This window comes from Diplotaxodon limnothrissa, linkage group LG17 (genome assembly GCF_057381915.1).
Source record: "Diplotaxodon limnothrissa isolate DT_005_m linkage group LG17, D_limnothrissa_male_GT1.1, whole genome shotgun sequence".
Taxonomy (NCBI): domain Eukaryota; kingdom Metazoa; phylum Chordata; class Actinopteri; order Cichliformes; family Cichlidae; genus Diplotaxodon; species Diplotaxodon limnothrissa.
The window spans coordinates 8,984,458-9,011,089 of record NC_140612.1 but is presented as its reverse complement, the minus strand read 5'-3'; the positions used below and the strand labels follow the sequence as shown (position 1 = coordinate 9,011,089).

Below are 26,632 nucleotides of genomic sequence, written 5' to 3'. Positions count from 1 at the left end.
CTGAGTGTTTCAGCTGATCTGAGGCTTTCTGGGAGTTTGTTCTAGATATATGGAGCATAAGCTGAATGCAGCTTCTCCGTGTCTGGTTCTGACTCTGGAAACTGATAAAAAACCGGATCCAGATGACCTGAGGGATCTGGAAGGTTCATACTGGGTCAGGAGGTCACTGATGTATTTTGGTCCTAAAACATTCAGAGCTTTATAGACCAGCATCAGAACTTTAAAGTCTATCCTCTGACGGACAGGCAGCCAGTGTAAAGACCTCAGAGCTGGACTGATGTGGTCCACTTTTTTGGTCTTAGTGAGGACTCGAGCAGCAGAGTTCTGAATGAGCTGTAGTTGTCTGACTGATTTTTTAGGTAGACCTGTAAAGATGCTGTTACAGTAATCAAGCCTGCTAAAGATGAATGCATGGACTAGTTTTTCCAGGTCCTGTTGAGACATCAGATCTTTTATTCTTGATATATTTTTGAGGTGATAGTAAGCTGACTTTGTTATTGTCTGTGTTTTTCTAAGTTTAGGTCTGCATCCATCACTACACCCAAATTTCTCACCTGGTTGGAGGTTTTTAGGTGTATAGATTAGAGATGGCACGATACCACTTTTTTATGTCCGATACCGATACCGATATCATAAATTTGGATATCTGCCGATACCGATATGAATCCGATATAGTGTTTTTTAATCAACAAAACTGTTTTTTAAAATATCTTGCTGCATTTTGCAAGTCTGCAAGTTCATACTCAAGTTTAAAACAACAACTACACTAAAGCTATTCTGTTATACCTGTATACAAAAAAAATATTTCATAGTTCAGCAATACTGATCAATCTAATAAACTTAGACCTACACCATCCTCCCTATTCTGGTATTTTAAAGAGTACTTAGCGTAAATATTAAGCAACCTAACTAAGAGGGTTCCAACTCCCAGCAACAACAAAAATAAATAAATAAAAAATAGGGAACCACCCCTCACGCGCCACCTCATGATGCTTAATCGACGTAATCAACCTTAATTTGATGCAGTGTGAAAAAAAATGCACAGAAATCAATTATTTTTCAAGAAATATTAAATAGATTCAACATCTTTCTTCAACAAAATTGCAGACTGCACAGATGGTACCTTCCCAAAGGAAAAAGTACTATAGCTTACTAGGGTATATATATTAGACTTAATAGTCACTATATACAGTAATTGACTTCTATTCATTTTAGATCAAATTAAAACTTTGTGTGTCAGATAATTATTTATTAAAAGCTAGACATTTTAAATGAGAATAAGAAAGAAAAGTATGATCCAGTCATTTAGGTCAGTATCGGACCGATACCGATACGTAATATCGGATCGGTCCATCTCTAGTATAGATTTAAGTTCTCTGGTGACAAGTAATCGTTTTTCTTTGGCACCAAAGACTATTACTTCAGTTTTGTTTTTGTTTAGCTGGAGAAAACTGTGGCACAACCAGTCATTAATTTCCTTAATGCATTTACCAAGAGCCTGTATAGCCTGTATAGTTACAAAAACAGAGTACTGTCCAGTTATTAAGATTAAAGTACAGTTTTTTGTTTATGTATTTATATATACATATATAAATTGAAAAATAAAGTTATAACAATTGTTTGGTTTATTAGTGCAAATTACAGCACTGATTTATGGGTAATTCAGCTTTTTCATATCTATTACCAATTTCATTTAAACCATGTTTAAGTTTTTGGTCACATTTTTATGATTTTTCAGAAAATACATCAAAATGTAGGTATTTTTGCTGGCTTTCAGAAAATGTCGCTTTTATTGTTGTGGGAGTTACAGATTTTTATCAAATCTCAGAGCAACACAAAGTCTACAGCTGCTTCTCTAATGAGACACATTTTCAAATCGTCATATCTCCTTAACGAAGCAAAGTTAAGACATAAGACTATTACCGTTTGGCCATGAATTACGTTTGTTTGAGAGTAGGAAATTTGTCCCTTGCTCAGGTTTCTTCAGATTTCAAACTCTGGAAATGAGGCACTTTTTTCTCTCGTCATATCTTTTTGATGGATTTAAACAGAGACCTGAAAATTTCCATGACAGTTCACCAAAGCCTGCTGTCTCTTACGGTGAAATAATGATATCGATGCTCCATATAGATTCAGAGTTACAAGACGTTGTTTGAGGGCAAGTCGAGGCAGTTTTCGCTTCTCTTGACTGACCTAGAAACATGCTGCCAACACTATCCGATCGTTCAGTGATGACGTGACGAATCCTACTTCCGGGCCTAAAGTAGTCTGCGTTTAATATGGCTTTTGTGTTGTTAATATGTTTAATGTTTTGTATTTTCTTCTATTTAATCTCAAAAAGTTCCTAAAACAGTCAGTGATCACTGTTGACCTCCCTCGGCTTTTATTACTGCTAATCATTTATTTAAGCTCAGTTTCTAAAACCTTAGGATGTAACTACAGCCCAGCCCATGCAGCAGTATATGAATTACTAACCTTGTATTGTGGATGGATTATCTGAGTTGTTCTCCTGGCTGAAGTTTGGTCCTTTTACAGCATCCTGCCATGCGATTACATTTGTTCCTGACCACCGAGAACACCCAGGTTAACTTTTATCGAGTGGAAAAAAAGTTAGCTTGTTTATATTATGCTAACATAGCTGTGTCGCTAGCGGTCACGTAGCACATCATTATATACCAGCTAGCCAAACTTCAGTAACCCTACAAACATCACTGCTGTTTAGTTTTCTGTCTTCATTTATGTTGGAAGTGATAACAGAGCTGTACGTTTTAATTTGTTTCCAAAACCCCGCAGTCAGGACATGCTATATTGTATTTAGATATAAGCTAGCGAGCTAACTTCCTGCTAACTTCTAACTCCGTTAAATGTCATAAATTCCGTTTTCATGGATGCCTGGATGTTAAACTCAATTGTTACACCTGGTAGAGCAGAACGCTGATCATTTTATTAAAGATGAAAGACTTTAGACAGTTTTTCAACTCTCAGTATTGCCATAGTGATCGTTTGATATATGGACCTGCAGCGGAGTTTGAGCCCAGACACTGCTAGTGACGTCAGACTTTACAACTGGATTAACAGCCCCTGTTCACTTCCTGCTGTGTGTGTGTGAGAGTGACAGAGAGAGAGAGACCCGTTTTTGGTAGCATCTCATTGTAGGATTCAAATTGAATATATTCAGACTAGTTGACTGGCATAGATCCTGTGTGTGTGTGTCCCTCTGTGCATGTGTGTTTCCATATGTGTCCATATTTGCAATTCTGTGTATCTGTTGACTGTTCTTTCTTTCTTTCTTGTTTTTGTTTTTTAAATTTCGTTTTATTTCTTTATTTTCTTTTCACAAGTGAACAACAATTAGTTTAGATTGTTGGTCATTTTTCAGCTGGTCATTTTACTTTTCCAATATTTCCACTTAAGTTATTACTATTCTGTTAAATCATAGTATTTCTACTAAATTATGTGTTTATTTGTTTGTTTGTTTTAAAATATAGCATTACTGCTATATAATGGTGTTTCTGCTATGTTTTTATATTTGAGCAAAACCAGAGTATTTGTGCCAAATGATAGACTTTCTGCTAGATTATCGTATTTGTGCAAAAACATAATATAAATTACAGTGTTTGTGGTACATCACAGTATTTCTGCTAAATCTCAGTATTTCTGCTATGGTGTAGTATTTTTCTAAATCATAGTATTTCTATAATGTTTAAGTATTTTTGGCTAAATATATTATTTCTGTTATCTTATACTTTTCCCCTAACTTCTTGTATTTCTGAGAAGTTATCATATTTCTGCTACGTTACAATATTTCTGAGAAGTTCTGCTATGTTATTATATTTCTTCTAAGTATTTCGGCAAAGTTTTTACAATTTCTGCAACTTTTCAGCTTTTTCAGCTAGTTTCAGCACACAGCTTCAGCTTTACAGCATCCACACAGCATTTTCGCAGGAAATGCAAATTTTTGTAGTATTTTATTGCGTTTGTAATAAGGATGATATAAGAAAGCAAAATAAAAACCGCTATAGGAAAAAAGAAATAGCTCTTTACCGAGAAAATGGTTATCAAGATCATTGTCATAATACTGAAACATTTGAACAGAATTCAAACTATGAGTCTGTCTGTGAAAAACTAACTGCCGCTCTGTCTCTCTATACAGCATGCGCTCCGATCTCCACTGACTCATCAGAAATCTGCTGCGTCACCCCCCTGAACTTTTCCTCCCCCCAGGAACCATACCCCTCCCTCTCTGATCAGAATTATCCCTCAACCATCCCCCCAGGAACCACCCCTCCTTTTTTTTCTCACCGGATGCGATTAGTCACTTCCGGAGTACTTCCGGTAAGGTCAAAAGGTCAAGGCTAGGGTTGCAAATGTATACATTAGAACTCTACATTTACATGTAGATTTTTTTTCTGTTTAAAATGGAATGCAATAAGTAAATATGCCCCCATTTTAAAGAAAATGATGATTTGTGTGCTTGATTCATTCATAAATGATACAAGGCTAAAGCAGAGGTCAGAGTTCACCATCCTGAAGGCTAAAGAGAAGAAGCTTTTATTTCACACGTCATCTGCATGTTAGGCAGTGCTAAGACTGAGGTCAGGAGTTCACAGTTAGTACCCCACCACTGGACTGAAAATAAAATAGTATCTAAGTGTTACTTTCTACTCATTCATTTACTACTTGTTTGACAGATCAGTCAGTCTAGCGGTGTGTCATTAGAACTAAAAGTACTGCATGAATAAACTCCATTACATACGCAGGTATGACCAGGCAAGTGCACCTAAATATTAAAGGCTAAAGAACACAGTGCATAAAAATAGTCCCACTGACTCATGCACAATGGTTTTACTCCAGAGGTATTACTGAATTTTTAATGAGTTATCAGAATTTTGAGCAACATTTTTTTAAATGTATAAAATGTTGATTATTTGGTTGGTAAAATAGTTACAAAGATAACACCATCACACTAACTGCTTTTCAAACCAGATCAATTGTCAACAAATCAATAAAGGTACTGACTCTTTTTTGACTAGTCTGTAAAGTGGTTTAAATTTTATAAAATACATATATTTTATAAGCACTAAATGTAAGAGTGGAGTAAAAAGTGCAATACTTCCTTAAAATGTAGGGAAGTAGAAGGATGGTAACTCATACTCAAGCACTTTAAAATTAATACTCTGCTTGACACAAGATCACCGACGGAAGTACATTTTAAACTGAGCTGAGTTTGGCTGAGATAGAAAGAGGAAAAAATTTGTGTGCAGCTGGTATGTGACTGAGCCGAAGCACACAGAGGTTTGTCCTCTAAAGCTGAACATTTTCAGAGGGGTTTCTGTGAAGACGTTAGCTGTGAAAATCTCTCAAAGGAGCTGACCTGATAGAAACTGCCCTTGTAGAGTCGTGTACTAAAAACCAGACCTTTTATTCTGTTTTTTCTTTTTTTTGTAAAGCAGTGCACTACACTGCAGTTTACAAATTATAAGTTGGGTGAATACTTAAGGGCGTTTCTGAACACTTTAATGTAGTCAAGATCATGCATTATCTGGTAAGTCATTAATGTTACATCTATGCACAGTAATTAGTTGCGGAGGTCAAGGCCTTTTTGTTAATGCAATGGAGCCAGATTCCAAGGGTGACGTAACAGCAGCCAGTCTGACAATTAAAATAAAAGTCATGATTATTCAAATGGACAGAAAACAGTTATTGTGTTAGTTCAACAGTGATAGAGAAGAAGAGTTTGGGGTTTGTTTCAAATGCAAGCCTATAGTGTAGCTATTTCTCTCTAGATTTCTTGTGAAGGATAGGCTACAAGAGAAAACACAGCGAGGCTGAACTAAAAGTACTTTTACACGTTCAGCTACAATAGAAAATGACATTATTTATGAATAATTAATTTGAAAGCAATTCACTAGACCCTTAAAACACAATCATGTGATGTTTAAAGTGCCAACAAATATAAAAATCTGCAACTCAGTTTATTTATATTACCATAGAGCACCAGTTCACAACAACAGTCATCTCGAACTGCTTTATATGGTAAAGACCCCACAATAATACTGAGAAAACCCCAGCAATCAGATGACTCCCTATGAGCGAGCACTTGGCAACAGTGGGAAGGAAAAACTCCCTTTTGACAGGAAAAATCCTCCGGCAGAAGCGGCTGCGACAAGTTTGTGGTGCAGGAAGGAAGATAGGACAAAAGAAAAAAATTGGAAGAGAACCAGAGTTTAATAATAGCAGAGAGTGAAAAGAGGTGAGTGAAGAACAAATACTCAGTGCAACATGGGAAGCCCCCAGCAGCCTAGGCCTATTGCAGCGTAACTAAGGGAGGGTTCAGGGTTGCTTGATCCAGTCCTAACTCTAAACTTTATCAAAAAAGGAAAGTTTTAAGCCTAATCTTAAAAGTAGAGAGGGTCTTATGGCTTAACCTCTGCCACCCAGTCTACTTTTAAATACGCTAGTAACCACTAGTAACCCTGGAGTCTGACAACAAAGTTCTTCATTGAAGTGATCTATTGAATTGATGTGCTATATACTATGAGGTTTTTACGATAGGTAGGGCATCTTTGACACAAAGGACAAAGCACAAAGTGTGGATCCAAAACAGACAAGGAGCCCTGACTTTGTGCAGGTATGCCTGTCAACAAGGTAAGTAAGTCAAACTGAAAATACCTTCTGGGACACCAGATAAGAAGGAAAATTCCATTTACTGCAATCTATAAAATAGTTATTATTTACTGTTTAATATTTTTTTTTAAATGCATTCATTTGGCATTTAGTAAAAGCTGAGATAATAATGGATCCCTGTGCAACTCTACCACTAATTATAGCCTCAGAGCTGAGTTGGTGCATCTCTAGATTTACTACAAAGCCAAACAGTGTAAGCTCCAAAGACACTGAAGGGCTGGTTGGACTGCATTAGTTTTACAGACGTAGCTGATAAACTGAGCACTACAGCTGAATATTTATCAACTATGTCACTACTCAAGATAAGGATGACAACAGCGAGTTTTGTCTAAGGCTGGATCTTTTTACCACTCTATTAAAATGATTTTAGGTGTCATTGGTAGAAACTGATGCCGTGGGAGACGCTGCTTGTGTATCTTTGTGTCTGCAGCTGAGAGTTCGGCAAAGGAAAAACAACAGGTGAAGAAATGCTGATGCTGAGCCAAAGTCATCGAGAGCAGAAGGCAAACCAGGTCAGACAGATGGTGCTGCTCCACAAAACCCCACCAATCAGGTGACCGAACTGCAGCCCAAGCAAACCTATTATGCCATCAGCTATCAACATCTAAGAGATTTTTTTAAAAAAGAAAAAAGATTCAAAGGATGATCCGTCAGACTCCATCTGTTTTTTTATTGTGTCATTTTATCCAGCACTGCAGGCGCTTTATGGGCTTTGATTAAATATTCATGCTGGAATATCATTATGTCAATCAAGACGCACTGAGAGAGCTGCTTCTGATGGGAGTCAGACAAATTCACACTGGGGTAAATGAGTAAAGCTAATATGTACGTGAAGTTTTATACTATATTACAAAACGATTTCCCTCCTCTCACTCTCTGTTGCACAAACCGAGGATGCCGACTGAAGAAAAACTGCCAAAGTGGTCAAAAAGGAGCAGTGGTTTCCTGCAGCACTCCTCTTTCTAATACTACACACCTTTTTTCCTTTTAACGTGCTAATACACACACACTTTGAAGTATGTGTTGATACTATCAGTGCTGGTGTTTCTTATAGTTTGTTAAGGCTCTTTAAAAATGAAGCCATGGGCCTTTGGTGTCAGACAAGTAAAAGGTCACTTTGGATGAAGATGGCACGAGACATGAGTGCATCTTAATGATGGTGACAAATGAGATTAATCAGTCTGCTCAGAGATGCTGAAGAATTAATGCTGTGCATAAATCCATCTGTTTCTAAACATGTTCTTAGGCGAGCGAGCGTCAGCTGGGTCACAGTGAGCGACTGAAGGAGATGAGGGAAATGGCGACAGTCCATGAGCGCCAACTGGCCGTGATACGTGCTCATAACCAGCAGTTGGAGCAGTATAGAGATGGTGTGGAGGAATAAAATACCAGAAGTTGCTCGAGACTGGTTATATCGTTACATTATCAACATACAGAAAGTAACATGCAAAGATTTAAAGTATCATGTCACATTTGACCTCTGACCTCTCTGTCAAGGTCAATAAATTGATCTGAAAATCAAAGTTATAAAAACTATAGAGCTATTTAAAACTAAAATTAGCACAAAAAGAAAGGAAATTTGTGTTTGATGGATTGTTTCTTGTAACAATGTTTATTGGCTATGAGTCGTTTGCTGTTGGAAAGCCTGTTTATTTCCCCTTAAATGGAGCCACATTTGTAACGTGGGTTGAGCAGCAGAGTTGAATATGGGGGTTGCGTCCATGAAAAACGTGCCAGATCCTCTCTGGCAATGTCAGACAGCTTATTCTTTGTTGTGTTGTTTATTAAATTGTATCATTAAAGAAATATAGAGATATTGGCCATTGAAGTACTGTATATATTTAGTTAACAAGCACAGGCCTCAGTAGCATGTGGAAGAACCACACAGAGCCACAGCAACCGGGCACCTGCTCCTCATGCTGGTCATCAGCTCAGTCGCATACTGGTGTCATCCCATTCTTCGACCAGCAATTGTCGCCAGGTCAGCCAGTGTGGCTCTGGCAAAAACGGATGATCTGATATCCTCGTGTTGGTGTTGTCCCCAGACCATCATGAAAATGTTGTTCCAGGTTCAACATTGCAAGTGACCAATCACATTGTTGTGACGTTATTCTTTTGCGCGCCAAGCCATTCGTGCATTTATGAAATTCCAATGTTGCAAGGACAATATCAATTCTGCTTACTGTTTATTAAAGGGTTAGGGTTAGGGTCAGGGTCCGTTGATCGACGGACAGAGGCGGTTTCTCGCAGTTTAAGTACAGTTTTTTGTTTTACGCCGGTTTTTCCCGAAGTCGCAAAAGTATGACGTCACAACATTCTGATTGGTCACTTGCAATGTTGATCCTGGAACAACATTTTCATGATGATCTGGGAACAACACCAACACGAGGATATCAGATCGAGCGGCAAAAACGGCACATCCAAACTGATCCCACAAAGGTTCAAAGGGGTTGAGGGCAGAACTGCAGACTGGCCACTCTGTCCTCTCACTCCCAAAAACTGGCGGTAGTCTCTGATAAATCCCACTCATGGAGAACAGCATTTGGTTCCAGGTTGTGGAGATATGGGATTGCCGTTGGTTGCAGAGTCCCCAATGATGACAAGCCTTGTTTTTTACAGTAAAGCTGCCTCACGCCAGAAGCTGCGGCAATCAGCATAGCAGTCTCTGCGTCTTCTCCACACTGTGACCCTAACATCCAACTAGCATAGACAGAATGTGGACTCATCACTGAAGATAACGTTGCTCCATATGGGACCAGAGATTGGCTGTGTGAAGTTGGTTCCAGATCGCAACTCCAACTTGGTTTTGCAGAACACCAGCTTGAAGTTGGTTTATGACATGAACCTTATCCAGATCAGTCAAATGTTACATGCTTGGAGCACTCACCTACTGATCGCTGTAGCAGGGTCGATGCTCACAGGTGGTGCTAATCAAGCACCTGACTGTCAGCACTTGGGGTAACAGGGTATCTTTCCAGCAACTTATTTAATCGTTTTTTCTTTAAAATACTGAAAGAAAAACAAAACAAAAAATTTAAATGTATTTAATTATTTCCCATTGATGATAAATGATAGATAATATAGATGTTAATAAGGTGATAGATAACACAAAGTGATGGACTGGGATGAAATCTACAGCATTTCAGCTGGTAACAAAATTTACTTGATATGTGTTAGTCTGAGCAGGGACATATTCACGGTATTCAAACATAACTCACTGCTCATATTGTATTTTTCACACAAGAGGCATATTCTTTGTAGCTAGAATATTTTTTCTAGCTACTGGATGAGTCAAAGCATCAATTATGTATTTCATTAGGGGGTAGTCCCTCATTGTGGTGTCTGTGGTAGTCTAAATTAAATTTAGTAGGGTGGATTCTGGCTGGGAAACCTTTGATAAATGGCACAGCATTGTCTAATTTCAATGATCTGTTACAGTGCTTTTGTTCTTGTTTTGTTTTTTGAGTGTGCAAGAGGACTCTGCATCTGCCAATCGACCAATTACCCTCCAGCATAAAAACATGCATCATGACACCTAAAATTCTTCTGTGGAAACCATTTTCCTCCATTTCTCTTGCTTTAAAAACAAAACAAAACGTGTGAATATGAATTAGCTTTCTTTTTATGAGGTTAAACCATGTTTGTGCTGCAGAGCCCCGCAGCAGGCAGGTCAGATCCAGCCACTGTGGTACAGATGATTGATCTGCAGGCAAACACCCAAAGCCTGGAGAGAAATCAACCACCACCAGCAAGCAGCTGCCACCGCCATGGCCAGAAAGAAGACTAAGAATCAGAGTGATCACGAAGAGAAAATATGTAGTGCTCATCACTGTGTAACCCTCTGTCAACACAGCTGTGCTCAGTGAAGCCTCAATGAAGTTTACTCAGCTTGATTTTTCCACTCTAAAAAGTGATTTACTCTTTGAAGTTTATGGAGATCAGATTCTGGTCCAACATTTGTTTCCTGTGATTAGTTCTAACACCCCAAAAACAGGGATAAATTAGAGTTGTGTATAGAGGCAACAAAGAATATAACTGAGATATTGGTTTAGGTTGCGGGATCCAGTGAGCCAAAAAGAAAAAGCATTGCCATGGAGGTGGAGCGGTTTTTGCAATACAATTCTGCAAAATCTGTTCTTGGGTAGTTCTTTGAGGTACAGAGCAAAATACATGCACTTTCCTTAATATTTACTGCAGTGTTATGTGCCAGTTTTTGGAAGGGAATTACCAAGTACCAGGTGTTAGCATGATTATATCAACTCGAGGGAATGTTTTGAAACTACAGGACTGGACAAAGAGCCACACTGTTAAGATATTTTAGTGCTACAGGGACATGATTAGAGTGATAAAAGTGCTGCTGAAATTAGTCACAGAAATACATATCTTGCTTAGTTACAGCCACCTTGTGTCCGTGTGTTCTACAGCTCCAATGACTGAGACCGAGCTTGTGTTGATTTAAAGGGTCAAGCTTCATCAGGTTGCCAGTTTGCAGGCCAAGACCGAGAGAAGGAAAAAAAGGAAAGAAACTCGCAAGCCCAGGATGCCACCTCCTCTATCTCCGCTTCAGCAAAAAGAACTCCATTTATACACCCGTTTCAGTTAAGATTTCTAAAAGATCCAAAAGACAAAGATGTGTCATTCAGGACAGTTTTAAGTACTAAACTTCACTTTATTGCTGGTGATTTTCTGTGACGAGAATTCATAAACTCTGTTTGGTACCCAAAGAGCATATTATATGTTGCCATCATAAGCCATCACAAATCATGATTTGTTGTTTTTGTAATGCTCTGAGACTTGTAGTTTTTTTAATGACTGAATATAACCTGTAGAGCACTTCAGCAGGCTTCAGATGAGCCAAGAACAATCGGGCCGTTGGTGTTTATCTAAAAAGAAATATGATTAAAACAGTAACTCGTCCTGAGTTTAATTCATGTGTAAAGATAAAATGTTAAGACTTGCACACCTGCAGGGGTACTCAAATTTCAGGAAACTGCATCCAGCACCTGGCACAGATTGCTATTAATGGGTGCTGATTATACATGTCCCAAATTAATCTTGAAAATAGCATGTTTCTTTTACTCGTAAGAACAGTTTCACTCCAATTTGGAATCATTAATAAACACTCCTGTCTGTCCTCAAAGCTCCACAGCAGCCACTAGAGGGTGCCAGTGCACAGTTTGTGCCAATAAGTATTGCCCAGCTAAAAAGCAGTAGCATATATTCATTAAGTGTTCAGTCCTCAGTTTCAAGTTGCAGACTCTTTGTTTAGGTACATGGTGAAGCAAGTAATACTTCAACTCATCATTTGTCTCCTTATAAACTTAAGGTGAAAAAAACAAACAAAAACATGGAGCACATTTGGTGTATTTGGTCAATAGCAGAGACATGCAGTGTGGAAATGCCTAATAATTGCAGCAGTGGCAAAATATAAATATGCAGTTTTTATAGGTTAGGATGGCTCTTCATGTTTGAATTTGATGCCACAGTCCTTCACCTAACATACCAGGCCAGTCAGGAGCTGAAAGACATGGCCATACAGAAAGCACCCCTTCTTATCTGCATTGATTCAACTTCTGTCTTACTTTACTCTCATAGGGAGGCCTTCCAATAATATGTAGGGTGGTGAAAGATTCTGTGAAAATGGTTCTTTACATAATTTATACAGTCCAAAAGTTGTTTTGGACATCTGCTCATAAGTGCATAGATGGTTTCATGTGAAATAATTGGAAGGGACTACAGGTGTGACATCAATGGACTGAAGAAATCAATATTGCATAGTTACATCTGCAGATTCTTTATTTTTACTACAAGTATACAAAAACTTGACAGACAAATCTATGAAAATGGATCTTATTTACAGAAACAAGAGTGCTGAAAGGTGTATAGGGGCTGGACAGGCATGACGTGCTGGTTTCTGAGCTCAGTAAAGAGGTGAAGACTGTCACGCCGGGGACTCGACAGATGCAGACTGGGTGGCAGACTAGAAGGAAAAAAACAAACAAAAACAAAACAAACCAAACACTGCAATTAGTGAATGTTAACATAAGAGGCGACAAATGAGTGAAGAATTTTAAACCTGCAGGTTTGTCAGATATTCACTTGTTCCATTTGGTAAACTTTCACAGAAAGCATGAATTTTACTTTTTCAAAATTGCCTTCAGCTACAGCAAGATTGATGCTGTGTAGTTCAAGTGGATAAATCATTCAAAGACCGAGAAAACCTCCTTCACTACAACTCAATTAAGGACCCACTCCAAGTTCTCGCATGCGTCCAGTTTTAACCTTTATGAAACTAAGGAGTCTTCTTGTTCCACCAGAAACCACATTTAGGTATGGACTCCTGGCCACCAGCCAGCTACAGCAGTAGTATCACAGGGCAATCCTGCTTCAGAAGGTAAGAGATAAGCCTATCACTCGCCTCCTGCGATTTCCCCTCCTGGACTCCATTGCCGTTGCTGGCACTAGAGTCACCGCTGCCATTAACTGTGGCTTCCTGTTTCGCTTGTTTAGCATCAGTGTCCTTTACTGGGCTCTCGTCCTCTGGTTTCCTCTGTGCAGAAACAAAACCAGGACAGGGAGGAAGAGAAGACTGAAGGCTTCTGTACACAAACCGAAATTGAAGTGATCCATTACCAGTCATTAGGAAAATAATAACTTAATGAACCATGCACACAAGCCACACCAAATCAAAGCTTAATTTCAAGCATAAAGTCCCATCTACATGCGCACACAGCTCTGGTTAGGAGCCACACCACACAGGCTTGCCACTGATCTGCAGAAAAATCTAAAAATGAATTTTACAACTGCAACCAGCAAAGACAGACCTCACAACAAAGACAAGCAGCACATGCCACAGCTTCAATGCACTGATTGAACCCAGTACAATTCCACGCTGAAGGTTTATTCCTTCACAGATTAAATGATTGGCATGAGAAAAAGCAAAGTCCATTTTTCCTCTTCACTGAGAAGAAGCCAAAGGGGGGTGGGAGACATATTAGAGAGCCTCACCTTTTTCCTGACGAGGTGAGAGATGTCAGAGACCGCTTTGGAAGATGAGGAACTCTCAGTTTTAACTGGAACCTAGAATACACAAGTTTGAATCCCACCAAATAAGTAACACAGGTGGCAAAATGCTTTATTTAGCATGTGGCACCATACAGTACCCTTACCTGACTGGTTGTTGCAAAAGCTGCCGATGAAGTGCTGCCATTTTCACAAAGGAATGCTGATGAAGTTGATGCACCACCCTGAAAGAGGAGAGCCAAATACAATTCAAGACTACTGAACTAGTAAACCCAGGTGCAAATTTCACCATCCTATGTACCCACTAGTGTCTGCTGGATGGCCTGTGAGGCAGCACTGGCTGTTTTCTGGCTTTCCTTGGCATCCTCCACTTTTTCCCGGATGTCAGGCAAAAGCAGCTTTAGCTCATCCAGCTCAGTTTTCTCCTCTGCTGCTCCATCTGCGCCTTCGGCTGCATCGATCACCTCCTGCAGCATGGCTGTACCAACAACCAGATCAGAAAGTCACAACATGGAAGACAACACAATTACAGCCTTCTGGGACCGTTTATGTTTTGGTGTTCAGTGGGTGTCGTGTCCTCTCCCAAAGAGATGCAGTGCTATTCATACCTACAAATCACAATCATTATTTGGATTTCATATATTAAGTGCAAAAAATAAAATATTCAGTTGAGGGGAGGAGTAAATTCTTACCCAAACGGGTCTCAATGACCTTTATGGAGCTGTTGTAGTGCTGGATGGCCTGGCTGTACTGATCCATATAGCAGAGCGTAGTAGCAACATGGTAGTGGGTCTCAGCCAACAGACGAATGTGGGGAGGCAAGTATTTCAGCTGCAGGGCAAGACACTCCTGGAAGTCATCAAGTGCCTGAGGATAGTTACCTATGGGTGGGAGTGACAAGCAGTGAGATTTGGGCATTGGAGACTGTAAGGGCAGTAAGTCTACATCTTGCAGGAGCAGCAGCATACCTGATTCAGCACTGACTTCTCCAAGTTTCAGATATGCCTGGGCTGCCATTAGCTGATCCTCTGTGCTTTCCTTTCTGTGCAGAAGTAGCTTTAAAATTGTAAGCTGGCCTCAGGCTGTCACATAACAGTCAATGCAGTCTAACCACCCATTTAACCATGCAAGCGCAAATGTTCATACACATTTAACCAAATCATTCCATACCTTTTGTAGATGACTTTAGCTACTTCTAGCATTTCCCATGCCAACTGCAAATTCCCAACTTCCTCTTCTTCCTGAAAGGAGGGCGGGAGCTGTGTTGGTCAATAGCCACTAACACCCAATCATGACATTTACAGTACAAACTACTTCAGGCACCTGATATCTGCATTTGTAGGAAAAAGTTTTTCAATTCTTAAGTTAAAATCCAGAAGAATTAAGATCTTTGTGATCATAATGTCATAGTAAAGAAACACGTAGCTACACTGCTTGCAAATTATTTACTTCATTGCACAGTTCTATAGGAACTCGCCTTATCTTGTCCATTTTTCTCTCCATCATCATCATCATCATCATCGTCGTCATCATCATCTGTTGAAGCAAAATTATACAAGTTCTAAACATCGCCTCATGTATTAAAGTCAGAAACGTGCACCACAGATTTGTGCCTGCATTTCCACCCTTCACCACTGCGACACCTGCTGAAGTGGACCGTTTAAATATCAACTGTGCACCCATCCACACACCAGAAGGTGCTCTTTGACTCAAGCTCTACTACCCTCCGTTTCCTCTTTGTCCTCATCACATCCTCTCACTGGTTTCACCCCAGTCCCATTGCCAGTCTGCTCTTCTGAACTGTCAGCCTTCTGTTCAATCTCAGTTTCTTTTCCAAGTGATCCTTCCCGCACACTTTTCACAGAAGAAACTCCATCCATCTCAGTTTCCTGAGATAAGCTCTTCTCATCCCCAGTCACAGGAGAATGTGGATCCTCAGCCTTTTCCTTCTCTGCCATTGCGTCATATACCTGCTGTCGCAGCTCATCTCTTGTTTTTTCTGCACCAGAGTGGCACATATAACTTGAGCTTTCAGATAATGATTTATAAATAACCAAGCTGATTCTACTGACGATTTCGCCAGAGCGCTTTTCTGGCAGAAGGGATTGTAGTAAGACACTGATATGTAAAATAAAGTCTAAAAAAAATTTAAAAAGCCCAGTAACTGGAAATCTAGTACTAAATGTAAACAAAGGCAGTTTTAGGTCCCATCTTTCATTACATATAATCTTACTACACATGCTAAAATTATCTGTGCGCTTAAAAAAAAATCTGCAGCACCTAAATACTGACCATCAAGGTTGTCTGGACTCTCAACATTTAAGCTGCTGGGCTGCTCCTCTTCCTCTGGGACTCCCTCCAGGGCATTGCCAAGGACACTGTTCTCCATCCTATTTATATGAAAAACAAAACAACCCAACATAGACAATATTGCTGAAGTCAAAAATAGGTGCAGTTCATGAAGGAACCAATAGAATTCGTGTCCAAAAGCTGTCACTATGAACAGTTCTTGTAGGCTAAGAAGCAAACATTATTCCTTTGAAATAATGCTGTGTCAACAACAACAAAAAAAAGTTTTAAATAATTTTTTTTTTTTTAAGTATTATTTTCACAGGTGCAGCTTTTAGGGAGTATGTTTAAGATAAGAAATTTGACAAACCTAGCAAGTTCCAACAGAGATTTCCCACAAAGGAAGAAGGCCTCGCCACACTCATCTGCAGTGTCCCCATATTTTTCAGCCCTAGATGGAGAAATGTATTTGTTGTTTTGTTTGTTTTTTTATTAAATAAAATTGTAATCCAATGTAGTGAGGTAGTTATGAAGCTAAAGTAAAATTTAATCCTTTGAAATAATACATTAAAATACTTTACTCCATTTGGAAAAATATATTACAGAAATCTATCCATTTCAGCAGGAAAAGAAAAATCCATAATCAAGTTTCAATTTCTAACTGTACAGTGACAGCACTAGTGTTTCACATCAAGTCTTACTCACAGCATGCTACAGGCCTCCTGGAAAACATTGACAGCAGAAACAACATCCCCCATCACCAGATGCCTTTTCCCTGTGCCAATCAGTTTCTTTGCCTCCTCCAGAACTTCAACTGAGCTACAAAAGGAACAGAAAACTCGCGTTAGTTATACTGACTAACTGTTAGACTAAGTGACTAACAGTTGCGGAACAATTTGCCATTAAACTGGATACTCACCTGCCTGCTGCAGCAGCTGTCGATGAGCATGGCTTCTCCTCTGCACTGCAATAGTTTAAACTTAAGTTCAGTCAATGCTTATGCAAGTTACCTGATTCTGAAGTACAGAGTCCACGCTCCAAACTTTCACTACTCAGTAAATGCCCGAAGATAGCTACGCCTCATTGCTGTTAGCATCGTGCAGTTGTTAGCCAACTAGCTTAACAGTATGAGGGCAGAGTTATGTTATCAACGTGTGCAGCTGCCGTGAAGTACTGCTAAGCACGCAGTTGTTTTTTTTGTAGAGTATCACTTTCTGGAGATATCGTTAAAATAGCTTATATCCAACACCTATCATCAAGGTTTGCCTACGTTCTCCGCGTAATTCAGCTAAGGGCTAGCAAGCTGTGTTTTCCCTGCATACGTTATTGTGGACCTGAGTGAAAAATGACAAACGACTCTTACCTCTCAGAGCTCGACGCGACGGACGTTTCCTCTGGCATATCTTCAGAAAGGCAGTAAAGACGCCGGAAAAGGACAATAAACAACGGTCTGTTATTCCGCGAATAAAGTACAGACAGACCCTATAGGACAGCCTTTGTTGGCGCGCTTAAATAGAGAAAAGAAGGATTTCTATTTCCGCTTAACTTGGAACGCGGGAGATTGGATTTAAAGGGGCCGTAGCAACTATCGTGATGCGTTTAGGGTCCATAGGAAAGACAATTGTTAAGGTTAAAATGAGCGTACGAAACACTACGACACGTTGGCATTAGAAATAATAGTAGTACTGCTATTACAGTTAATAATAAGGGACTGGGCGAGGGTGGTAACATTTTAAAGTTATAATTAGAAATTGTAATGGCTGTACAATTAATTACATGTCATGAATAAAAATGTCCTTATCAGGTACATTAAGAGACTTTAGCCATATACAGTTACAAGTTGGCTCGCTAACACAGCCACAACCTACATTTGTCAAAATAAATGTAGGACAATGCAAGGTTACTTCTAATACGACATGTAGTACTGGTTATCCTTTACCATAGACGTGTGTATACATCTACTCGAATCTCAACCTTTTAAATAAATTGTGAAACTAGGGCTGATTGTGATTCTTTTGTATGTTTTGGTATCGCAGCTTCTCGTGTGGCCTCGTTGGCGCAGTAGGCAGCGCGTCAGTCTCATAATCTGAAGGTCGTGAGTTCGAGCCTCACACGGGGCACTGTTTTTTCGTCGTTTTTGAATGCTTTTTCCCTTCTTGCCGTTTGTTTCTTAAAAGATTAGTCGTCACACTAGTAAAACGGAAAGAAACAATAACAAGAATTTAACATATATTCAGGAAACTTAAGATTAAAGGTTTCCCTCTTCATTTAGTCAAAATACAAATTAAAACTGTTAAAAGCAGTAATGTTAGCCTCTTCAGAGTCGACGGTTGATTTTTCCTAGTAAAATTAGCAGTAACACGTGTGAAGTGTACAGCGAGTTTTTTTAGACCATTTTTTTCACCGATCAAGATATGGAGCTGAATGACAGAAAAAAATGAGACATCTGAATGGCATTGCTTAATACCAAGTCCTGTATTACAGAGAATGTAAGCTGACGGGATACAGTATATATTTTCTATGTATAGTTTATGCAATTGTCAGATAGCTCAATATCTGCTTTAATCAGAGCCTTTTTCGGCTGTTAGACCCAAAGTTCTCAGCAGGTGGCGCCCATGCTCTACTTTTAAATCCCATTTTCTTCTTCACTTCATTCGACTGCTCTCAGAAATTCATTGAATTGAATGCATCTTATTTATAGAAACGCCAGCTGTGCAATGTGCCACATATAACCACAATAAAAAATAAATAAATTTTTAAAAAGTAATAAAAAAGCAAGTGGACCCTGGAAATGAGCAAAATGTGAGAAAACTTTTTAAAAACCAATTATTCCGTTAAAGCACGCCAAGTTAAAGTGGCTTTTTCCTTAAGTGCTTTATGGCAACCACAGAAACAATGTTTGGAAGCATTGGGCCGCTCATGCCAGTAATTAAGTAATTGAAGTAAAGCGAGAGAGGGAGTCGACGAGCGGGAGGAGGGCGCTGAGCCTGACACTGGGCTGCAGACAGACTTAGTGGCTGCAGATGAAGTTTCTGGTCACACTGCACGGTGCGACTTTCAGGAATTCATAATAACCGTCCAGATTTTCTAACTTCCCTCTGACATGTTGCGATGTTCCGTGCAGCCTTTCAAAACGTGGACTTGTTTTGGGTAATTTTGCTGTGTTTTGTTCTTCTACCGGAGGCTGGCGGTAGATCAGCCGATGCAGACAGCTGTCATGAGGTGAAGACAGCCTACATGATGCGCCAAATAGGCCCGGTGGAGCTGGTGCCAGACAGACCGGGACCAGGTCAGTCAGTCAATCCCTTTGGAACTATTATATTTAGCAAACTTTACTTGGATTTATTAAAATATTATACTTTAATTTAGAAAGACATGATATATAAAAACTTTTCCAGCTTTTTATAAATGAGGCCAGAGCAGAGCTTTGTTTGCCTGCATGCATCAGTGGAAAGAACCTAATAATTAAGTAATCTGTCTTGATACAGCCTAACATTGATTGGCTGTTTTATTGCTGTTAGACTTATGATTGAACACGTGAATACAGCGTGAATAAAACTTAGCCAAAATGGTTATGACCACTATGAGGGGCCGCATTTTAAATAGGGAGGATCATCTCTGTAGACAACCCTTTAATGTGAGAGAGAAATGAAAGTTTGCTGAGAAATGAATAAATGAATAAAGTCCTCTCGGGAGGACTTGCATCACCTATTTGTTTTCTAAATATAAATTCCCTTTTAAATTCTTGTGTGTGTGTGTGTGTGTGTGTGTGTGTGTGTGTGTGTGTGTGTGTGTGTGTGTGTGTGTGTGTGTGTGTGTGTGTGTCCGCGCACGCGTATTATACCATTCACATTTTATGACATTCCCATGTGTGCTATCTTCGTCACTAAGATTTCTCCAAGAAAACGCAAAGTGTGATCTGGCAATCAACATTGTTATAGACATATTAACTTATGCTTTGACCATTTATAAGCCTCACCTAAAAGCTGTACTTGTCTTTACTATGAAAGTGTTACTTGCTGGTTACCACTGGTTAATAACACAGTAATTACTATTTATAGGTATTTTGCAGAAAATGTCTGTGCAAAGGTGCTTCTTCTTCTTGTTCAGTGATCTGGTGTGACCCTGAATAGATTAGCTTGAGGAAGATGTCAGTCACATGTGCCAGCATGAAGGCACAACCGACCAGGCTTGTCAGTGATCTTTGCTTCCACATCCTAAACTTCAAATTTCAGCTGAACTGTCCACTAAAAGTATTTGCCCTTAAATGCCCATAGTTCAATTTGAAAATAATGCATTTTAAAAAGAGCTTAAAACAGCATAAAGATCCACTTACTGCAAATTTGTGAAGGTTCCACCTTTTGATCTGTGTGACACTAAACTGCATCTACAGGTGAGTGCAGTGCAGCTCAAAGCGCTGAAAATTTATCAACAAGCAGACCTTGTATTACGACTAGAACATAAGTCAGCACGGTTTGCTGAATCATGCCTGCTCAGTCCGTTCTGGTGTGGTTATTTGTTGGGGCAGTTTCAAATCTTGTTGCAAAGGTGAAAGAGATCAATACTGGATGCATGCAGCTTCAAACTTACCTGCTGTTCAAAAAGCAAACCCTGAATGCAACACTACCAAAATTCTTCTATTATCAGCCTGTGAATGACCCAAGGTTTGGCACTGTTTTGTTATTTGTGTGTGAGCGTGTTTGTGCGCTGCATACAGTCCATTCCCCTCATCTCTCTCTACCCCTTGATCTCAGTCAGCTGCTTGACAGCTTGGTTTACAGTAGTCTGTCAAAGTTAGACTGCTCCTAGTCACACACACACGCACATGCATACACACACTCACACACACACACACACAAATGCACAAACATTGGTGTGAGTGGTGAAGTTTCACTCGCTGCTCATGTCATCATGTCACCTCCCACCAGGCCCGTTGTGCAAAGCATTTTTGAGGTCACAAAGTTCTGTGCACCACATACTTTTAAATTCTAAATAACCGATTGGATTTACTAATCGACTGGCTAATAAAGTTTGTTGATGATAAAATGTGGACAAAATATAGACCTTTAGTTAGTAGCAGAAAGTTCCTGAGCTAAGCCCCAAATCATTCTCTGTCTTTCACATATGTTCATATTTATATGAACAATAAGAAATTTGCAAACTGCTGAAGTAGTATAGTAGGTCGAGTGTTGAACGATTTTCTGTGACCTAATAAGCCCTGGACCTGGTATCCAGGCCTTTTTTTTTAAGGTATATAATTCCTTTGTCTTTCAGATGAGTCTCTCCGAGTGTGTGTCCACCCTGGGCCCAGCTGCTGTACCAGTAAGATGGAGGACAGCTACATGGCAGCTGTTCGCAGTGAAACACAGCAGAAGATGCGATCTTACAGTTTCGAACTCAAGTACCTGATTGCTGGACACATCAAGGCGTACCAAGGTGAGGGAGGGATATTGAATTGAGTTCATACAATTAAAATAATTCTTAAACTATACTGATTTCTCCTTTTTAACTCAATTTCAATTACATTTTATTGAAATAGCTCCAAATCACAAAAACTGTTGCCTTGCAACACTTGCATTAGTGAAGACAAAACTAGTGTTGGAGAACGGTGTAGCTGGAGGATCTGTACGGTCATGAAAAAGAACGTTTTTACAGGACTCTATGCAGTCCTGACAAACTGTGAAAAACAAAGCACACTCTTACTGCTTCCATAGAAATTAAGAGTGCAAGTAGCAGCCAGGTCCTGCTAATCAAATGCACTTTAACTGATCAGCAGCAAGTGTTGGGCACCTCAATAAAAGCAGAAGTTCGTTGGTCTTGAGCATTCAAGCGTGTATAAATAAAATGCCACGGTCTTGTGGATGTCTCAGCAAATTCACCCCTTGTTTAAGGAAGCTCCAAAAATGCAAGAGCTACATCTCAGTTGGCATTTAAAATTTTAAAGTTTATGACAGTAAAATCAGAAAAAAACTGAGCAAGTGTGGCTTGTCTGGAAGGTTTGCCAGGAGAAAGCATTTTATCTCCAAAAAAGAGCATGGCAGCACAGTTTAACTTCACAAAATTGCATCTGAACAAACCACAAGACTTCTGGGATAAGACCAAAGTGATGGAAAACAAAAACATATGAACACAAACGCCTCATACCAACCAAACACAGTGGTGGAGGGGTAATTATTTGGGTTTGTTTTTCAGCAACAGGACCTTCTCTGTATACAAACCTATCCTGGAGTCAAATGTGAGGCCATCTGTTCAACAGCTTAGGTTTGGCGGCCTAAATGAGGTCATGCAAAAGGACAATGATCCCAAACAACAGAACGACTAAAAAAGAAAAGATTTCAGGTGTTGTAATGGCCTTGTCAAAATCCAGACCTCAACCTGATAGAAACACCGTGGTACCTTGAGAGAGCTGCGCACGAATGAATGCCCAATCCTCAATGAACTGAAGCAACCTTGTAAACAAAGAGAGACCAAACCTCATCCACAATAATGTGAGAGACTGATAAAGTCGTACTGGAGTGATTACTTTAAGTTATTGCTGCTGAAAGTGGTTTTATAGCTATTGGATCATGGGGTGCACTTAGTTTCACAGGAATGCATAGAGTCCTGAGAAAACTTTATTATTGGATTAGATTAGATTAGATAGAACTTTATTAATCCCTCGGGTGGGTTCCTCTGGGAAATTCGATTTCCAAAAAAGCACAGCACCGACAGAAGTTACAGAGTTACAGAATATTATATATATATATATATATATATATATAATACACACACACACACACACACACACACACACACACACACACACACACACACACACACACACACACACACACACACACATATATATATAAATACAGAGACAATATAAATAAAATATACGAAGGGGATAAATAGAATAAATAGGAATAAAAATAAAAATACAAGTGAATTGCACATTTCAAGTATTGAGTCTATTGCACCGTTGACTATTTACAAAAGTATTGCACAAAAGGTATTGTACAGTGAGGTGAAGAGGCACTACAGCTTAGTTGTTCCCCCCTCCTTTGTCCTCCTGTTTCCCCTCCCTCTCCCCTCCAGGGAGGAGTTAAACAGTCTGATGGCGTGTGGGACAAAGGAGTTTTTAAGTCTGTTAGTTCTTGTCTTTGGGAGAAGCAACCTGTCACTGAACAGACTCTTCTGATTGTTTATGTCCGTGTGCAGAGGATGTCTGGCATTGTCCATGATGTCCATCAGTTTCTTTAATGTCCTTTTCTCTGCCACTGTCACCAGAGTGTCCAGCTTCATGCCGACCACAGAGCTAGCCCTCCTGATCAGTTTCTCCAGCCTGGATGAGTCCTTCTTTGCTGTGCTGCTCCCCCAGCACACCACAGCATAGAAAAGTACTCCAGCAACCACCGACTGGTAAAACATCCTCAGGAGCTTCCTGCAGATGTTAAAAGACCTCAGCCTCCTGAGGAAGTACAGTCGGCTTTGGGCTTTTTTATACAGGTGCTCTGTGTTGCATGACCAGTCCAGTTTATTGTCCACCCACAGCCCGAGGTACTTGTACTTGTTGACCACCTCCACCTCCTCCCCCTCTATCTGAACCGGCAGTGGACCTGCTCTAGACCTCCCGAAGTCCACAACCAGTTCCTTAGTCTTTGAGGTGTTGAGTTGCAGGTGGTTTGTGTGACTCCATGCGACAAAGTTCCTCACCAGACTTCTGTACTCCTCTTCCTGATCATCCCAGATACACCCCATGATGGCTGTGTCGTCTGCAAACTTCTGAATGTGGCATAATTCAGAGTTGTAGCAGAAGTCAGAGGTGTACAGGGTGAAGAGAAGAGGGGACAGCACAGTTCCCTGTGATGACTGTACATATCCAACTTATTTTAAGACTAAACCTAAGGACTAAAACTCCCCTCACATGTGAATTAAATTATCAGCTTCCCATTGCTTTGTAGCTGACAGTCGATCTCTAGTGCTTATTGCAATCACACTGATTGCACATGAATCCATCATGTGTTTTCTTTGCTCCTTCTGGTAGTTGCCTCAACTGCTCGCCTCAAACTTGAGAGTAGTTATATTCACAACTTTCCATTGCTTGTGGTTATTTGCCTGTCATCGCTACAAAGTATAAATGTCCACAATAAAAATCTGAAAAATATTTCCACATTAAGGATAATACATCTTGCAGTATTTAGCTACACCCCTCCTTCAGCATGAAGCCCAGGTTCATTCATTCTCTCCTCGATTCATGACTGACAAGCACAAATAAAGGGCCTCCACCAAAGCGACTTTAATAGCAGTCGTGATTTTGATGTTTTAACAAGTCTGTCGAGAGCCCGTACCCCCCTCTGCCATTCTCACTTTGTGCGTTCATCACAAAATAGCTAGTCTGTGTCAGGGTGGTGGTGTGAGGCCAGTTTATTTTGTGAGGCGCCGCAGTGGCTAGCCAAACAAACAACTGATGTTCGATTGAGTCTTTGAGAGAGCAAACTCTCAGAGGGAGCAGCGGAAAACTTTGTTACAACTCTCTGCTCTCTTTCTCCGTCTGTCTGTCTCTGTCGCTGCAATAATCAGGTTTTGTTCTTGGCCAATGAGAGAGCGAGAGACGAAGAATGTTTACATTCAGTACGTATCCGCGGCAAAGTGTTGTTGCTGTGGGCAACAGCCGGTCTCTAACGGCCTGCTCTGAATAGGAGGAAGAATACTCTGCTTGTCCACTTGTCTCTCACTGCTATTCACCGTTTTGTGTAAGCATGTGTGTGCATGTGTGCGTGTGTGTGTGTGTGCAGGAGGGACCGTGTAGCTTCTATGTGTATGCGCTCATGCATTGTGGTGATAAAGGAGAATGGTAGAACTGATGAAACCCAGCAGACAGACGAGCAAACACCTACCTGTTTTCTTTTTGCTCCATCTCTATCCCCACACCCCAACCCCCTCTACATTTGAATACACCCAGCCTCAGTTTCAACTGGATGGCTGAACCATCCATGGGTAAAATGAATGCCAAACACCAAGAGACAAAGTATGCTGCAACTAGAGCAAATAAGAGAAGACAAGTTTAGTTTGCTGCACAAACCGTCTTCTCATTAATGCCAGGACTTCAGTAGCCCCACAGACCTATCATGTTCTGGAATCACTGTAGTTATCCCAGCACAGTTGGAAATAAATAAGATTCAGAAACATGGAAAAACTGTGGAAAGCAGGCATTCTTTGACAGGGTGGTGAGAAGCGTAGGCTTTATTTAGCCATTCATTGATCTAACTTGGGCTTTATTGGGGTTGTGATTATTAGGATCATTAGACCTGGTGCTTTAATGTGTATATGTCCCATGTGTTTATTTTAAGTGTCAAATGATCTTTTCAGCCACTCTTTTTTGGGGGGTTAACCACAAAATTGGAAAACAGTGTCATGGATGCTTAGGTGTCTGTTGTTTGACAACCTGTTATTCTAAAACTTGTGTAGATACACCCAAACATCTTTATGGACCAATGAGGGATTTTTGTGGTATGTTTTTGGTTAACCAACCCTTTAATTAATTAAGTTCATTTTGCAGGACAGCAGTGTCCCTCAACAGCTGAGCAGAGTCTCAAAGGACCCCCTCTCTTAAGTGCAGTGATTATAGCCCACTGGAGAAACTGAGACATGCCCAGAGCAGTTGTAGTCAGGCTCTATTTACACACTCTGGATTACTTTGGTGTGTGTGTGTCTGTGTGTGTGCATGTGGATATGTGTCTGCATGCTTGCGTGTGTTTCTCCTGGCACTGTAAGACCCTCGTGTCCTGCCATTCACATCGCAGCTGTTGTCCAATCACAGGGGCTAAAAAGCTAATCACATGACCCCACGTGAGCACACTTTGCCATGTCACTTGATGCCCTCTGTATTTGAGTGGCTTTTGCACGCACACACATGCAAGTGAAATGTTCTCACTCAGTGCTTTTGACTAAATAGGCCTGCCACTGCCGCTACGCTGCCTCCAGGCCGTTCAAATGTGTTCATCGCCTTAACTGACCACAGCATATATTGCCGTCACTTGAGGAGTTGGCTGGCTGCGGCTGTGATTGCAAATGACAAAGCTGTTACGATGTGAACTCACGCACACGCACAGAGAGCGACATACACAGTGGCTGAAAGAGTGACTTGTGAAAGTGCGACATAAAAAGGTTTCCCTTATATTCTCTTTCATCCAGTCTCTTTCCTCTCCCTCTCTCTCCGTCTTTATCCGGATGCCTTCACACTGACATCACCCTTTTTACTAGGCAAGTTTCAAAAGTAAAGACACCGTCACACACCGCAGGCGTACGGCCCCTGTAAAAGGGGCAGGGTGGTGTCCTCTTTATTAGCCCATGCCTGACATGGGAAACACAGTGGATCATGAGATTGGGCCCCTCATTATCACCTGACTATAGATAACAGGGTAGTGAAAACGAGCTCAGGGATGAATTAAGTTTGAGCTATTTTTGATGAAGTCAGTTCAAGGACAGTTAGACATGTTCTTTGCAGTTAGAGAAACCTATACCTGCAACATCGTATATTTTGAAATGATGTGAATTTATTTTAGTGTTAAGCCCCCAGAGGCATCCAGTATGGAGGAGTCCAGCCGCAAGAAGACCTAAATAATCGAAGAAGCCAGTGGCAAGTGGAAGA

At 40.3% G+C, this 26,632-nt stretch overlaps 2 protein-coding genes and 1 non-coding gene across 4 annotated transcripts in view; 2 read left to right on the top strand and 1 right to left on the bottom strand.

Annotated features, from left to right (window-relative positions):
* Window positions 1-12,477: 12,477 nt before the first annotated feature.
* On the bottom strand, window positions 12,478-17,525 carry LOC146614609 (histone-binding protein N1/N2-like). Of its 2 annotated transcripts, none has more exons than XM_085375929.1 (14): window positions 17,363-17,525; window positions 16,919-16,963; window positions 16,705-16,818; window positions 16,370-16,450; window positions 15,991-16,100; window positions 15,184-15,246; window positions 14,881-14,947; window positions 14,679-14,752; window positions 14,403-14,591; window positions 14,016-14,188; window positions 13,857-13,934; window positions 13,696-13,767; window positions 13,106-13,237; window positions 12,478-12,667 (listed from the first exon to the last, which is right to left on the bottom strand). In XM_085375929.1, the coding sequence occupies exons 1-14, from the start codon at window positions 17,398-17,400 to the stop codon at window positions 12,629-12,631; spliced, it is 1,275 nt and encodes a 424-aa protein (XP_085232055.1). In that variant the 5' UTR covers window positions 17,401-17,525; the 3' UTR covers window positions 12,478-12,628. The 2 variants fall into 2 exon arrangements, with proteins under 2 accessions (XP_085232055.1, XP_085232056.1); XM_085375930.1 differs by having other exon boundaries at window positions 16,003-16,100.
* A 521-nt stretch (window positions 17,526-18,046) lies between these two features.
* trnam-cau (transfer RNA methionine (anticodon CAU)) lies at window positions 18,047-18,119 on the top strand. The gene has a single exon. It is a non-coding gene; the product is annotated as a tRNA-Met (tRNA).
* A 919-nt stretch (window positions 18,120-19,038) lies between these two features.
* Window positions 19,039-26,632, top strand: part of gpc5b (glypican 5b) — a 62,557-nt gene continuing 54,963 nt past the window's right edge. Inside the window, exons 1-2 of the mRNA XM_085375611.1 lie at window positions 19,039-19,288; window positions 21,274-21,435. Coding sequence (XP_085231737.1) covers window positions 19,111-19,288; window positions 21,274-21,435 — 340 coding nt within the window. The 5' untranslated portion in view covers window positions 19,039-19,110. The remainder of the gene's footprint in view (window positions 19,289-21,273; window positions 21,436-26,632) is intronic.

Coding starts and splice junctions, on each gene's coding strand:
- LOC146614609 (XM_085375929.1), bottom strand. CDS start 17,400: ATGCCAGAGGAAACGTCCGTCGCGTCGAGCTCTGAGAG. Junction 14,948..15,183: donor AAATGGACAAGATAAGGCGA/GTTCCTATAGAA, acceptor CCTTTCAGGAAG/AAGAGGAAGTTGGGAATTTG. Junction 14,189..14,402: donor GGTCATTGAGACCCGTTTGG/GTAAGAATTTAC, acceptor TTGTTGGTACAG/CCATGCTGCAGGAGGTGATC.